General features: G+C 37.6%; 1 protein-coding gene across 2 annotated transcripts in view; it reads left to right on the top strand.

Annotated features, from left to right (window-relative positions):
- Nucleotides 1–15,314, top strand: part of msps (msps cytoskeleton-associated protein 5) — a 64,005-nt gene that overhangs the window by 43,073 nt on the left and 5,618 nt on the right. For both annotated transcript variants that reach the window (XM_089644643.1, XM_089644641.1), the window contains exons 26-35: nucleotides 4,589–4,798; nucleotides 4,906–5,107; nucleotides 6,210–6,407; nucleotides 7,725–7,918; nucleotides 8,171–8,395; nucleotides 9,159–9,282; nucleotides 9,753–9,932; nucleotides 10,582–10,801; nucleotides 13,154–13,215; nucleotides 15,003–15,134. In XM_089644643.1, coding sequence (XP_089500769.1) covers nucleotides 4,589–4,798; nucleotides 4,906–5,107; nucleotides 6,210–6,407; nucleotides 7,725–7,918; nucleotides 8,171–8,395; nucleotides 9,159–9,282; nucleotides 9,753–9,932; nucleotides 10,582–10,801; nucleotides 13,154–13,215; nucleotides 15,003–15,134 — 1,747 coding nt within the window. The remainder of the gene's footprint in view (nucleotides 1–4,588; nucleotides 4,799–4,905; nucleotides 5,108–6,209; nucleotides 6,408–7,724; nucleotides 7,919–8,170; nucleotides 8,396–9,158; nucleotides 9,283–9,752; nucleotides 9,933–10,581; nucleotides 10,802–13,153; nucleotides 13,216–15,002; nucleotides 15,135–15,314) is intronic.

The following is a 15,314-nucleotide window of genomic DNA, read 5'->3' on the forward strand; positions in this document are numbered from 1 at the left end:
GCTGTCAATCTTTCTTGAGGTGGTTTGATGTACTGATACTGGTTAAACTTCAAAGGAATTCTTTGGGAGTTGTAATCTTATACAAGCCAAAAATGTGTATATTCTTGGTATGTACGAGGGAACGTTTTTAAGTTCGCGTAATGGGGGGTAAGAAGTGGAAATAAAAATCCAAATTTATTTTTCCTTTTCAATATATTCACCAGCTACCCTAATACATTTTTCGGATCTTTCAATTAACTTAAAAAGATTTGTCTTTGTCTAAAAAATACGCTGAAACTGCATCCTTCACTTCATCACTTGAAAACTTTTCCCCACGAACTTCTTTTTTCAAGTTTGGAAAAAGGTAATAATCACTGGGAACCAGGTCAGGACTGTAGGGTGGATGTGGCAAAATTTCGAAGCCCTTCTTCTGCAGGGCAGCCATCGCAACACGGCTCTTGTGAACATGCGCGTTGTCGTGCAGAAGGAGGACACCTTTGGTCAATTTTCCCTTCTTTTCTCATTGATGGCTTCCTTTAATTGCTCTAGAATTGAAGCGTAGTAAACTCCGGTTATGTAAACACCTTTATCTTTGTAATCGATCAACAAGATTCCTTCTGAGTCCCAAAAGACTGTCGCCATGATTTTCCCAGCCGATTGTGACACCTTAAACTTCTTGGGTGGTGATGTGCAAGTCTTGTGCCACTGCATAGAGTCCTGTTTAGACTCAGGTTCATAATGATGAACCCAAGTTTCATCACCAGTAACAATTTCAGCCAACACTCCATCTTTGTATTCCCTACAGAGGTCCAAAAATGCACGAGAACACTCCACACGCTGTTGTTTTTGAGGCGGCGTGAGCATTCTCGTCACCCCATCTTGCACTAACTTTAGTCATACTCTATCCATTTCTGCAAGCTGTTTCTTCTTTAGTCGGTCATCTTCTATTATTAATATTTCGACTTTTTGAATAATTTCCGGAGTGGTCACCTCGATAGGCCTTCCTGGCCGTGGGTCGTCTTCAAGCGACTCCCTGCCTTGTTTAAAGAGGGTATGTCACTTGTAAACCATAGTTTTACTTGGACAAGAGTCCCCGTAAACGGATGACATCTCTTCCAGTATGATCTGAACTGATTTTCCTTGCTTTGTAAGGAATTTTATAACAGCGAGGAACTCGATTTTCTCCATATTCACAATTCTCCCCTTGATTGACTTGTTTGGTCGACGATAGTTCAAAGACTAATGACCTAAAAACGATAAAACCCGGTATTTATACTAATAATGAGGTGCTCAATTAGTACATAATTCAGCGACACCCCCACTAATCATCTACCTTCCCATTCCGCGAACTTAATTACGCCCCCTCGTATACCTTATATTGTAGGTAATAGGCATTAAAATCTCTTGACAAACGGAGTCTAGAAATGTTTGATTTCAAGAACAAAACTGGTTTTTATTTATTTTGTAAATAACTTTATAAGAAAGCAAAAAAGTTTATAAGTGAAACTGTCACAGATAATCTTAGCTATAATACTGTATTTTCTAAAAGTTGTTTCCTTTACGCGTTTTTATCAATCTATTTAGAGACAATTTTATGTTCTGGTTAAACTTCATCATCTTAAAAAGATTTTTCTTGGATTGACAAAAATCTGCATATCGAAATGTTTTTTTTGTTGGGTTTGTTTGTGTCTCTTTGGTTTTATTTGTGATGTCCATTTCTTATTAGGGGTACTTAGTTAGATGGAGGCCACTGGATTGGTAGAAATGATATGTTATTCTTTGGTGCTCATTTATGTCTCTTATTTAGTTGTGCCATTATTTGTGATTGTCAAAACTCTCTGGAGAGAGTTTGAAGTGCTTATTAAACTTAACAAGATATAGTGAAACTCTCTTAAGAAGTTTTCCAAGGGACCGGGGAAAAAAACTTCTTAAGTGGGAAAACTTCTTAAGTGGGATTCAATTTTAGCCATTTAATAACTCGAGTCCGGGGCATACATCATTCCTATGTCTACCTACGTTAAATTGTCGTGAAAACAAGCTCATATGATCCAAGCGGTCAAAAAAAATAAAATATATATACATCTTCTAGTTATCATGGTAATTACTATTATGTATTTAGAAAAAGGTAGTTATATCATACGAGCTGTTTGACGCTGGAATTATAATCTGTGAACGCATCCAAAAACTACAAAAATCATTTGCGAAGTTTCGTTTCAATCTACATTTTAAATTTATGCATATGTATTTCCTAACCTTCAAACTTAATTTACGACAAATGTCAGATGAAACATGATGCACGGCAATTTTTGATGTTTGAATGAAAAAAACGTAATTATAATGCATATTTTACCATCTCCCCCACCATATAATCATGTTGTTATGTATTTAGGTGAAATATTCCGTATTAACCGTGATCCGATAGATTATCAAAAGTTTTTCATGTTTTACAAATTCGATGGAATAAAAATTTTATACAATAATATTACGAAACATCTCTATGTTCATTATCAAAGGGAAGAATATATTTGCATATTTGTTACATAATTCCGCATTGTTTATTCGTTCCATTGCTATTTTACCTAGTTAGGGGATTAGGAGACGGGGTATTTGGTTTATTTATTGGTTACGGCAGGTTACGGCTTACGGCCCGGCGGCCGACAAAGGGTTTTATGGTCTCAGGTACTAGGTATGGGTTTCAGTCAACGTCTTTCAATTTATGACTTGGAAAAAGGTTAATTTTAGATATTTTGTGACACAATATTTCGTTTGTGTTGATTTTACCGCCGGATTTCTAAAACCTCTTAAGCGGGAAGCAGTTTTAGCTCTAAAACTTCTTATGTGGGAAAAAATCGTGTTTTTTGTATGGAATTTTCAAGGGACCAAAAATCAAAACTTCTTAAGCGTGAAAACTTCTTAAGTGGGAACTTCTTAAGCGAGTTTTACTGTAAATAGAGGCCACGGAATAGATAGATAGAAAGCTGCAAAATTAATTTTTGCACACTATAACGCTATCTGAAATATTGCAAAAGGTAAAGGAGAAGGTATTCTGTCATCAAATAACTATGGATTTTTTGTCGTTTGTTTTCTTATTTACACTAAAACTTCAGTTTTACATTTCCCCTATTTAACGTTTTCCCAAGTTTTAAGCCAAACAGCCGTAGTCCCAATCTATTCCATACAATCTCATACAAATATTCAACTGTGAGCGTTTCTTACTTTGCCCTTAGATTTAAGACGTTTGACAATTTTTTTTGGATATTTTTTGTTTACTGGTTTGGGATAACGACTAACCGGGAGAGGGTACTGTACTGGTACAACCAGTAAGAATGGTCACTTTAATTTTATAGAAATCAAGTGATCCACAACCATGATAAAATATATTTATATAATTGATTTTATTCCATAAAAACAGCAATCTCAGATACTAATTTAGATCTAGTTCGTCTTTTTCATTCTCTCATTCTTGACAGCTTATCCCACAAATCTAAATCTGTTCACAGCATTACGTGACAGTCTGCCACTTCTGTTTATATGTATGTAAATACCAGATTTCAATTATTTAATATTGTCTCGTTTAATCTGTGTGTATTTAGCTAAGTATATTTAAGGAAACCAAACTATGCTTATAAAATGACCTTAATTGATTTTTGCAAAAATGGCTTTATTATGTAGTCATAAACATAGCAGTCAGGTGGGTCGAAGAAAGAAGGAAGTTTTTGTCCAGGACTTACCACTTTTGGTCAGTCTGCATGTTGAAGTTAGTACTCTGCCTGAACAAAACTCTCCTACTGTTTATATCTACTAATAGATAAAATAGCCTAGTTTTAATATGTATTATTTCTGCCATTTTTGCACACAATCACCTCAAGGACGCTGTTTAGTATTATGTAAATGTCTAGTTTCCAATATCATTAGCAGATGTTGTCTATTGTCCACAATTTAACTATTTTTGTTTTCGTAAAGATGGTCCTTTATATTTATCAGCTGTCTGAAGTATTCTACTTTATTTTGGAGGGCATTAGTCATTTTATAAGGGAAGTACTCTAAAAAATTCAATGTAAAATTGCATAAAATTAAATTTATTTCAGCTCTTTTTCGAATTGTAAAAACTTTAATGTTGACCGGTCGGTGACCGAGTTGACATCGCATTTGGGTCCCACCCAGGCCTAGTGTGTTCAATTCCTCAGTTGGCTAAGTCCCCCATCACAACACAATCCACATTTTCCGCTTGCTGTGGTGGTAGTAGGAGATTTTCAAATGTTTGTCGGGAATGTTTGTCTATCTTTTTTAAATAAAAAAAAAATGTTTCACAAAAGAATTTATTTGAATGACTAAAGGTAAATGTAATGAATCTTTCTTGTTTAACAATGTTCCCTGTCATTTTCTTTTGAGGCGTTTAGCAAATTCTCAGTACAACACTGGGGACGCTTTGAGGTTAATAGGGTTAGTTAATATCTTGGATTAAATCAAAGCCATACTTAGAAATAATAAAAAAAAACTCAAATTCAATCACTTAACTTTGCGGCCATGGGTTTATGAAAACTTTTTTTCCTGGGTACAACATTTTGCATTATTTGTTCTTTTGACTTATACAATGTATCATCCCCAGGCCGCAGTACATCCAGAGCCGGGCCCAGCCGCGCCCCGTGAGCGGTCCCTTTGGCCTGGACCCCGAGGTGATGGCCGCCATTGAGGACGGTATGGAGCAGGAGATGCAGGCCCTGAGCCGGAAGCCCGTGTTGCGCGTGATGGACCTCAGCTTCCTGGACGAGCCGGTGCGGGCGCCCTCGGGTCCTCCCACCGGTTCCCACTTACCCAGGTAATAACACCATATCTCTATACCATACTTGGCCTGGACCCCGATGTGATAGGTGTTATAGTGAGCCATGATGAGTGTTATAGTAATGATATTTGTTGTAATTTCAGTTGGCCCTCCCAGCCCCTCTCCCCGCCGTCCCGCCCAAACGTGATCCCGGGATCCCGTTCCAGCATAGCCATGCCGCAGTCAATGCAGCCGCAGCAGCAATACCACACGGGGAACTTCCAGGCCCAGTCGGCTCCTGCCGCCTTCGAGCCCGACACCACGCTGACACGGAATATTCAGGCCATTGCCAGCCCTAATCTGCCCGTGAGTGACTCCTTCATTGTTACTTCTTGAAAATATTATGGATGGATCAGAATAATTATTAAACCCTTTCTTTTCTACACTAATTCCACCCAGGGAAATAATTTCCCTCATAACCTATGTCATCTTTGGGGTTGCTGTGCGGTGGGTCTTTTTGATGAAAGGAAGGAGTGAACTGGGATCTTGAAGAGATCCATGTTGAAGGAGAGAGGAAACACAGATGCCGGCATTCTCAAGTCAAATGATTCCACGATTTTGTTAAGATTGGGTGCACTCGTTTCTGTATAAGTTTTTTGTTAGGTATTTTAAGGCTCCATACCACAGCGTCCTCGTTCGTGACTCCAGAAGCCTCCAGTCAGGTTGTAAGGCTGATCGGCTTGTTGGCTTCCTTCGTTTTCACGCCAAGGATTGGCTTGCCGTTTGAGAGAGATTGAGAGGTTCTCTTCTGAGTAAAACACTTGTGTTTTGGCTTGATATGTTTTAATATGTCACAGACAAGAGGGTAGACTTAAAACTCAGAAAGAGAAGCGAGAGTTGATTGATAATGAATGTAGACTGAATGATAATGTAGAATTGAATCTCAGTTTGGAATCACAACACGCTATTTATAAACAAACCAATATTTGACATGACCACAGACACAAGATATTATAGACGCGAAATTCATGACAATATTACACTATGACGTGCCATAGACAAAAATATTTAACATAAAAGGTGGCATAGACAGAAAAAGATAGTGTAAAAGGCTCTACACATCGAGATTATAACATGAGAGAGTGAAAGAGTTTAGGCTTGACTGAATTTAAATATAAAACAGGACAATCACAAGATACGACACGCAACAATAGGTGGCTTTTAAATTCAACAGTGGGGTACACTTTCGATTTGAAGAGGGTCAGCAGCAGTGTACTAGGTATTGAAGTAACTAGGTGTTGGTCCTGTACAGTTCGCCCGGCTTCTGAGAGGCTAACTTGAGTGACTTCAATGAAGCCTTCGTATATATTTTTACTAATGGTTTTTAAATTTTTGATTGTTTCACTAATCTCATTCTAACGCAGGTTTTCTGTATGATCTCTATGGCATATTTAAATTTCCCCTTTAGGTGGCGTTGGCTGCTCTATCTCAGATAAACAGCATCCTGATCTCGACCCGTGCCAACCTGATGACCCCCTTCGAGGAGCAGCTGATCCTGGCCATCGTGGAGCAGCTGCAAATCCTGCAGAGGCCCTCCCCCACCATGCCCATCTCCGACTCGGAGATCTTCGATGCCTACAGGTTTCTGATGACCGTTCTCAGCACGGTAAGTGGCAATATGGCTCGTATTTCTCACTATTTTTGGCATAACACCACTTTCGATTAATTTATGTTAATGTTTTCTTTCCTCGATGGAAAGAGACCATATTATTTAGATTGTTGAAAGGAAGGTTGTTTTTGAGGAACGAGGAGATATTACGAGATGACAGTGGTAATCTATCTGAGTGGTAACAAAAAAAAACATGACCTAATTTGTAATTCAAACACCAAACAGTGTACAACACGTGTGACCTTAGAACGGGGTACCCCATTAATGTCGCATTCTTTTCGACATTTGAAATTTCGACACATAAAAAAATTACTAGATGAAAAAGTTTTTTGTTTTAAACCACTTTATCTTATTATATACGTCGACCGGTTTCGGTTGATCTCAACCTTCGTCAGGACAATATCATTGTGACGTTTGTCATTTTTCTGACTACGCCACATTATCAGCTTTGTTATGCTCCCACCAACCATAAAGCAGGAATTCAAACTCCACGCTTGATTTTTGTACCTGCAACCGCACGCACCTTTTCGAAAAGTGCGGTAAGTAAGAATTCAACCGTCATCTACTCAAGATCGAGTTATTTACCAGAGAGAAAACCGCTGTTAAATATAATTATAAGCAGCGCATGATCGCCAATTGTCTGTGCATTAGTTCATGTGAGGCGACTTGTGATTCATGGAACATTCTTCCCAAGTGCGGGCCCCGCTGGACATCAAACCGAAAGAATCACCAAACCTGATAAGTGCAGAAATCTCTGTGTTGGTTGGGGCAGCGCAATTTCCTATTGAATTACGACTCTCCCAAGAACAGAGAGTTTTTCTCTCCCCCGATTACGGTGATGCAACTACAGTGCAATCGCAGTAGAACAAGGATATCTCACTCGAATTCAAGTCCTAAAAATTTGGGCAGGGATTTTACTGGTTGTTTAATCAGGGAACGACTTAAAGGCCTACCGTAGCCTATTTGATATCTCCAATCCCTTCTTTATCTGCTGTGTAAATATTACTTCTGTAGATTTTACACAGATTTAGATTGAGTTTTACACATTTCAAAAAACATTTAACTCGTTTTACTCAAAACTAGTATTTATGTCATAAGTTGTTATTGCATTCAGTTCCTTAATAATGATTGGTGCAAAGATGTGGCCAGTGAATTGGAGCACCTCCTTAATGGCTAATTGAAATGTAGATAAACGTCTCGCATTCCTAGGATTAAAGCAGGACATGGAGATCTCATCAATGAATTAATTCTGCTGTGGAATGTTGGAAACGTGCATTCATTCTCTGTGTGACGGTTATTTTGTAATTATTGCAGTTCTACGATGGCCGCATAGCCGGGCGCAACGTGTCCTCGGTGGCGGTGAGCGCCCTGGTGGACCAGCTGCTCCGACTTCTGGTCTCGCGCGCCCTGGAGCGCAACAGCAGCGAGGTGGACGAGAAGCTCGTGAGGGTCACCAACAATGTCTGCGTCAAAGTGCTGGAGAGGAGCGACCACACCCACCTTATCATGTGAGTTTATACCAATTGTACTTTGACACATTGCCTTTAATTACATATTATTCAATATGTATCCTACTATATTCAACTCCATGATTGAGTGGTTATAATATTTGGCTACAAATCCAGAGGTTGCTTTGATTCATTTGTGTTATTTCTCAACTTATTAATTAAAAATAATATATTTGGGGCGTATTTCAGAGTGATGGATACCTTCAGTATCACCCTGGTGAAAGACCGTTTTACTGATTTAATTTATTGCAGTGCCCTGATCAACTTGCTGGACAAGTCGGTATCAGGTGACCCGCCCTCAGCCCGCTACCAGGAGCTGGAGATGAAGTGTCTGTGGAAGGTAATGAAGCTGATCCCCAGTTGGGACGTGGACCGGCTGGACTATGATCGCCTGCTGCTGCAGCTGCACCTCTTCTTCAAGGCTTACCCCAGCCACTATTGGAAGAAAAACCCCAACATCAGTGATACTCCCTTCAGGTGAATATATAATCATTATCCCTTTGTCCTATTGGAATGGGGGACACATCACCGCGTCCCTATCCTGTCCTGCACTACTTTGGCCGCCCCCGTCCGTGGCAGACACAACCTCTGGGTTGCTTCTCTGGAATAGCACTCAGAATTTTCAGTGATATTTGGTCTTCTGGTCAGGGGTCAAGCAGTCAATCCCCAAAATAATAAAAAATATACATAGAAGTTTTTCACAGCTGGTAGGTACTGGCTCATGCACTGTATATTACCGGAGTTATATTTAAGGACTGCACCTCGCGGCAGGAAAATTACAAAAACGGGCTGCGTCTTGCGAGGATCAAAAAATTTAGTCTTCTTTTGTGTATCACCAGTGAAGGAGAAAATTCTTTTATCAACAAAAGGTGCGGTCCATTTCTGAAAATTTTCCCCCTTAACGTGCATTCTGATGACTGGTGATCAGTGGCGGCCCATGACTTTTGAGTGTACAAAGTGCTAATATTAAAAAAATTGCATTATTGATGTTGTTATAGCCGAAAACATTTTTTTTTTTTCGCAAATTCGATTTTTTGTATCTAGATTTTCAGGAAATTTCAGTTTGGCCGTGCGTCGCAAAACATATTAATTTAAAAACGACCAAGATGAAAAGGAGAAAAAAAAGAAAAGAATATGCGTACGTAGCATTAAAAATGTCAATGTTTTTAGATTTTAATTTAGAAAAGTGATTAGGCCACGGAGGCTGTCATGACACTAACGAGTAATGTTTATTTTCCAGAACTGTGAAGACAATGGTTCATACCCTGGTGAAGAAGAAAGGCACAAGTATGATGAATCATCTCACTCTCATCCCAAATGTCAATGAGTCTGAACTGCATGGATATTTGATCAAACTGTTCAGGGTTAGTATTATTTGATGATTCCTTCTTCCTGTACATATTGGTGCTTATTTGCAGGATTGTAATTCCCTGACCATCCAAACTGCCTCCTACGTATGGCACGTAAATTTCTGAACAGTGTCTTATCGATACCTGATATCCTGACTGCGATAGGATTTTATGTTCCGCACAACTTGATGCTAGCCCGCCTACACTGGCTTTCATTACTTCTCAGATACAGAACCAATAACCAATGTTGATACCCCCGGGGAGACCTACTAAGTTAGTTAACTGCCTCGGAGGAAATGTGACCTGAAGCAAGTTTAAGTACAATCTCTCCATCTATCGGTGGCTATCCCCATACGTGGATGTCGCATATGTGATCCGTAAAGTTTCACTAAATCACCAACTACGTCAAGTTTGTACTATTTTCATTTTTTAAATAAATAATTAGCCACTTTTCAGTAAAATTTGTTGTTTGTTTATTTGAGCAGTCACTCAAGCTGGACGTGAAGGACCTGGAGCCCCCTACGCCACGCCCGGAGCACTCGAGCCCAGGGGCCGGCGACGGCAGCCCCATGAAAATGGTGCAGGAGGAGTTGCATCAGATCCTAAAGAGGATTGGGGAAAAGGAGCAGTCCATGGAGGCGCTGGGACAACTCTATGACTTCAGGGTGAGAATTGATAAACCATATGTGTCACCACTCATTAGTATCATGTGAGATTGATGGGAGATATAGCAGATGAAGATGCCAAACGTATAGTTTTGAAATCTATGTGACTTGCGCACGAGTGCAGTTCCGTAGAGTTGTTGCAACCTTGCAGGGACAAGATTTCCCTATTACCAACAATTTATCAAACTCTGAAAGGAGAGAGCATCGGAAGAAGGAGAATCGTGTGGCTATTGGGAATCATCAATATAAGTAGCAAAAGGAATACCCCTGCTGGCTCCTTTCTTGTTTTTTATAAACAATTCATGTAATAGAAAAAAGAGGTCACAACAGAGCTCAGTGACAGGGCGGATATCTCGAACATGCAAATTGGGAGCATCAGGAAAACAGGATTTTGGGGAATTATATAAAGTATTCCAGGGAATATTAATAATTTAGTACAATTCTGATGGATTGGTTCCAGATCAACTGTCCTTACTCCAGTTGTCGTCCGTCTGATACATGTGTTATTTGTAAATTGGTATTCGTTTACAGAAATTATATTTACATACCTGACCGGTATGGGAGCGCCGAGTAACGCAGCTGAGTCAATGTGCATTTGTTCAGTGTGATCAATAATACTAACGTGTATGTGTATGCGTATGTTCCTCAGGAGAGACACCCAGCTGTGGACATCTGGTCCTGCCTCAAAGACAAGTCCAACTTCTTCCGCAAGTACATAGAGCGCGGGCTGCACGTGGTGGCGGAGGAACGGCACCAGCGCGGTGGCCAATCACAGCAGCCCTCGCTGCAGCCCAGCAGCGTGCCCTCAAGTATGCCGCCCTCCCTGCCGCTTAGCACCATGGCCTTCAATAACAATCTGCCAGATAGTGGTAAGTTTACTGATACTATACAACTGACTTGACAATGCCGGGCATTCATTGCTGATTCTGAATATAAAAGTTTATTATACAGTAGAACCTCGTTAATTCGAAATCCAGCGGACATCAAAAATCAAATTTCGAATTAACGAATTCCCACGTAATTCGAAATTTTATGAAAAAAAAAAAAAACATGGCGAAAATCGAGTTCCTCGGCCACCCCTTCAAATTCGGGTGGAGTAAATACGAATTATTCCCGTTTAAATCAAATTTTTGCAGCCGATTTTCACCGCGATCGGCCCTTCAAGTTCAGTTATTCTAAGCCAATTCATAAAAATACCACACATTTCCGCGTAAATCAAATTTTCGCGGCCGAATAACGTCGCGGCCGATCCTTTAAACTCGAATATTCGAAAAATACGATATATTTATGCGTAAACCGAAATTTCGCGGCCGATTTCGGTCACAACCGACCCTTTAAATTCAGATAATTTAAGTAAATTTCGTAAAAATACGTCATATTTCCGCGTGAATCAAATTTTCGCGGCCGATTTCCCTTAGCGCCGGATCTTTAAACTCAGATATTCGAAGTAAATTTAGTAATAATACGATATATTTCCGCGTAAATTGAAATTTCGAGGCCGATTTCCGTCGCGGCCGACCCTTTAAACTCAGATATTTATAATAAATTCGTTAAAATACAATGTATTTCCGCGTAAATCGAATATTCTCGGAAGATTTTCATCGCGGCCGGCTTTTTAAATTCAGATATTTGAAGTATATTCGTAAAAATATTTCTTATTTCCGCGTAAATTGAAATTTGGCATTCGAATTCCGTCGCAGTCGACCCTTTGAATTCAGATATTTGGTGTAAATTCATAAAACTACCACATATTTCCGCGTAAAACGAATTTTTTCGGCCCTTCAAACTCAGATATTCAAAATAAATTGGAAAAAATACGACATTCCAGTGTAAATCGATTCAGATTTATAAAATAATAATACTAATTAGGGAGATGTATAATCACATAAAAATACACTTTTCGGCGTTTTACCATCATGGCTGTCTTTTAGATTCAGATTTACGAAATTTTATGATTTATTTTCGCAAAAGTGGAAGTTTTTCGAATTACACAAACAAATTTTTGTGTACGGACAAAAATAAATTTCGAATTACGAATTAACGAATTTCGAATTACGAATTAACGAATTTCGAATTAAAAAACCATTTTGTATGAAAAAAATTTTCGTGGATATTTTTTTGGCAAAAATTTCGAATTACGCGTTTTTTCGAATTATCGGGGTTCGAATTAACGGGGTTCTACTGTACGTAGAATTTATAAAGTGTTATTAAAAAATTAATTAATAAAACACCATCATATTAAAATACACCATTTGGTTGTTATGACTGTATCTGCTGATTCTGACATCACAACCAGTCTACATGAATAATATATCCATTGTCTACAATCACATTTGATGGTAGAACCGATGAAAATTTTTTTATTTTTTTTTTTATTTTTTTGATTTTTTTTTGATTTTGTTGTTTCAGTGTTGATGGAATTGAAACATTATTTAGGCACCTGTAATAATTTAAATTTTAGAAAATTAATAATAGTGATGGGTATGTATGTACAATTGATCGATGTTGATAGGTGTATTATTTATAAAGGATATTTTGAGGTTAGTGCCAAAATCAAAACAACAATATTTAAATGATAATCTGCTTACATAATATTATGTATAAATGATGTTATCATTGTTGATTAAAGTAATTATAACATAATATGGGTACCGCACATTGAGATATATACCTCAATGGTACCACAAAGGAAAAATTCTAAAACGCACATTTGTGAACAACATGAGTAATCAAACTTCAAGTACAATATAAATTAAATTTGTAGCAAACTAAATTGAATGTTATTTCAGATCACGTAAATTAAACTATTGTATTTGCATCAAAATTATCCCCGGAACAAAATTCAGTTTACCTACGTGATGATTTTACTAATGGTTAGTTCGATGGCGTCGAATGTAGTTCGCTGTAATGTATGTTTTTAAACACCGGTAAATTGTTTATCATGTGCGTTCATGGATGTATTTTTGCACTTTGGTCCAATACAATAACATGCTAACGTGTTCTTCATAAAGGCAAGTAGTCTTAAGAATAAAAAAACTTCCCGACTCCCATACAAAATACAGCGCCGGTTGAAAAAATAACTAATAGATTTGGTGCGATTTTGGGAGACCTGAAAAATTTTAACTTTGATAGTTATTATAACTATTAAAACTAACTATAACAATAGAAATTATATACTGGTAGGAACTGGAGTTTTATTATAATTATGTCAATTTTTTCAGGTCCAAATAGTGCATCAGCAAAGGGATACGTTTACTACTCTGAAAGATTACAGACGCTACGGGTAAATAATACTACTAAACCATTATTATAATATAACTAGTTTGTATGTGAGATAGAAGCTTTTATTGCATATGAAATTAATAGTTGAGGAGGTGGATATAGGTACCGCCTCTTCGGGGACCATTTATTGGATAACCAACACACCTGCCATAGGTCACCCCAAGTGGTTCGCTACATTTGGTAACTTAGCAGGGGTGCCCGGGTTCGTGGTTTATTTATTTGGACATTCTTATTTGTGTTTTTTTTTTCAATATTATGGTACCTACATGCCTGAAGAAAGACTGAAAGAAGAATTGTCATTGAGATAGTGACATTTCTTTGGTCAAATTGTGTAATTCTTTATTTGAAATTAAACATTTTTTACGTAAAATATATATGTACTGGGTTTTTTGGTAAAACCCTTCAAGCCACGTTTTTTGGCAATGTTACTTTTCAGTGGTTTCAATTAGAATAGTCTTCAAAGAACAAAATGTTAAAGTAATTTTTACTATGATCTGTTGCAAAAAATTGTATGCAATTTTAATACAATAAACTAATTTTATGCGTACAGTACGAAAACCGTAGATGAAATTACTCAAACTTCAAATATCTTTTAATTTACTACAATTGCAATATTTCATATCAACATTTTAAAACACAAATAACCAATTTCATTCTACGCCGGAAAGGCAAAAGGGAGTAAGCGACAATTTTGTCAAAAATGAGAAAATAATACAGTTTTGAATAGAATTTTTGTCTGATCAAAAGTGTATGTTTATCTCATTTTTGACTAAATTGTCACTTATGCCACGCACTGTAGGAATAATTTTAAGAACATGACCACTAATAATAAAAAAATTACCGTTTTAAGTTTGTTATAGTAAAGCACTCTTGAAGTGAAATGCTTTACACGGCAACACGATAACATACATTTAAACACCATACATACTCCCTATGGCAAGCAATCCATTGGTTACGAGGGGGGACATATACAGGGTGTATCGGCACTAACCCGACAAACTTTAACCAGCTATTCCTTAGCACATTTGGAGTAAAAAATGTTATGGGCACTTTGCTGTCCGGTAGCATTTTTTTTTCAATTAAAAACAATTTTTTTTAAAATTTCCACACTACATCACTGTCATTGGCATGCGTTTCGTGTTCAACAGCTGTTATAAGCAAGTATGTCAAAAAGCGTCTTCGCTCTTTCGCACACACTAAATAATAATAGTTAAAAATGAGACGAATGGTGCCGTGCTATTTCGTTGTGACTGTAAACGTGCGCCAATATAGGTACACACGTGCATTATTCAACGGAATTCGAATAAAATATTTGCCAGATGGGTTTTCAAACTTTGTCAAAGGATAAAACAGTGGTGACATGTGGTGAAAATATGAATAATAAATTTTTTATTAAAAAAAAAACGTTACCGGACAGCAAAGTGCACATAAGATTTTTTACTCCAAATATGCTAAGGAATAGCTGGTTAAAGTTTGTCGGGTACGTGCCGATACACCCTGTATAATGGCCTTCCAGACAAAATTAAAAATGAAAAAAGTAAAGGAAAATTTAAAAAAAAATTGTTCACTCAACAAAACACTGAAAGAGAATAATATTGTTATGTAATGTATTAGTTATTTCTAGTTAAATAACTGAAAATGTAATTTTCTATTATCCAGAATAAAAAAATAAAATAAAAAAAAGTTAATTTTCTAAACATACTTTTTTGTACGCGAGGTCTACTGTTCAAAGAACTACTAGTTTGGAATATAATGATGTAAATAATTCGACGTATGATTTATTTGTAGGCTAAATTGGGTATGGGTCCCGAAGTGAACTCCGCATCAAATTCTCAACCCCGAACCCCCGTCATCGACAACAGAACACTAGCTGATTCATTAGACGACAATGGCAAGCAGAATATAGACCCCAGATTTGATGTAAGTACTCTTTAAACTATGGTTCACCATCCATTAGCACTAGCTGATTTAACATTCCTGCAAAGACTGTATCGAACTTCTGTCCCTAATTAAATATAACATACCTTTGAGACGTACAAGCGCTCACTTAATTACAAAACAATTGCAGTATCTTATTAGCCAATCAATCGTGCTATTCAT

This window comes from Hesperophylax consimilis, chromosome 21, assembly GCF_061612785.1.
Source record: "Hesperophylax consimilis isolate HC1 chromosome 21, BYU_Hcon_1.0, whole genome shotgun sequence".
Classification (NCBI taxonomy): domain Eukaryota; kingdom Metazoa; phylum Arthropoda; class Insecta; order Trichoptera; family Limnephilidae; genus Hesperophylax; species Hesperophylax consimilis.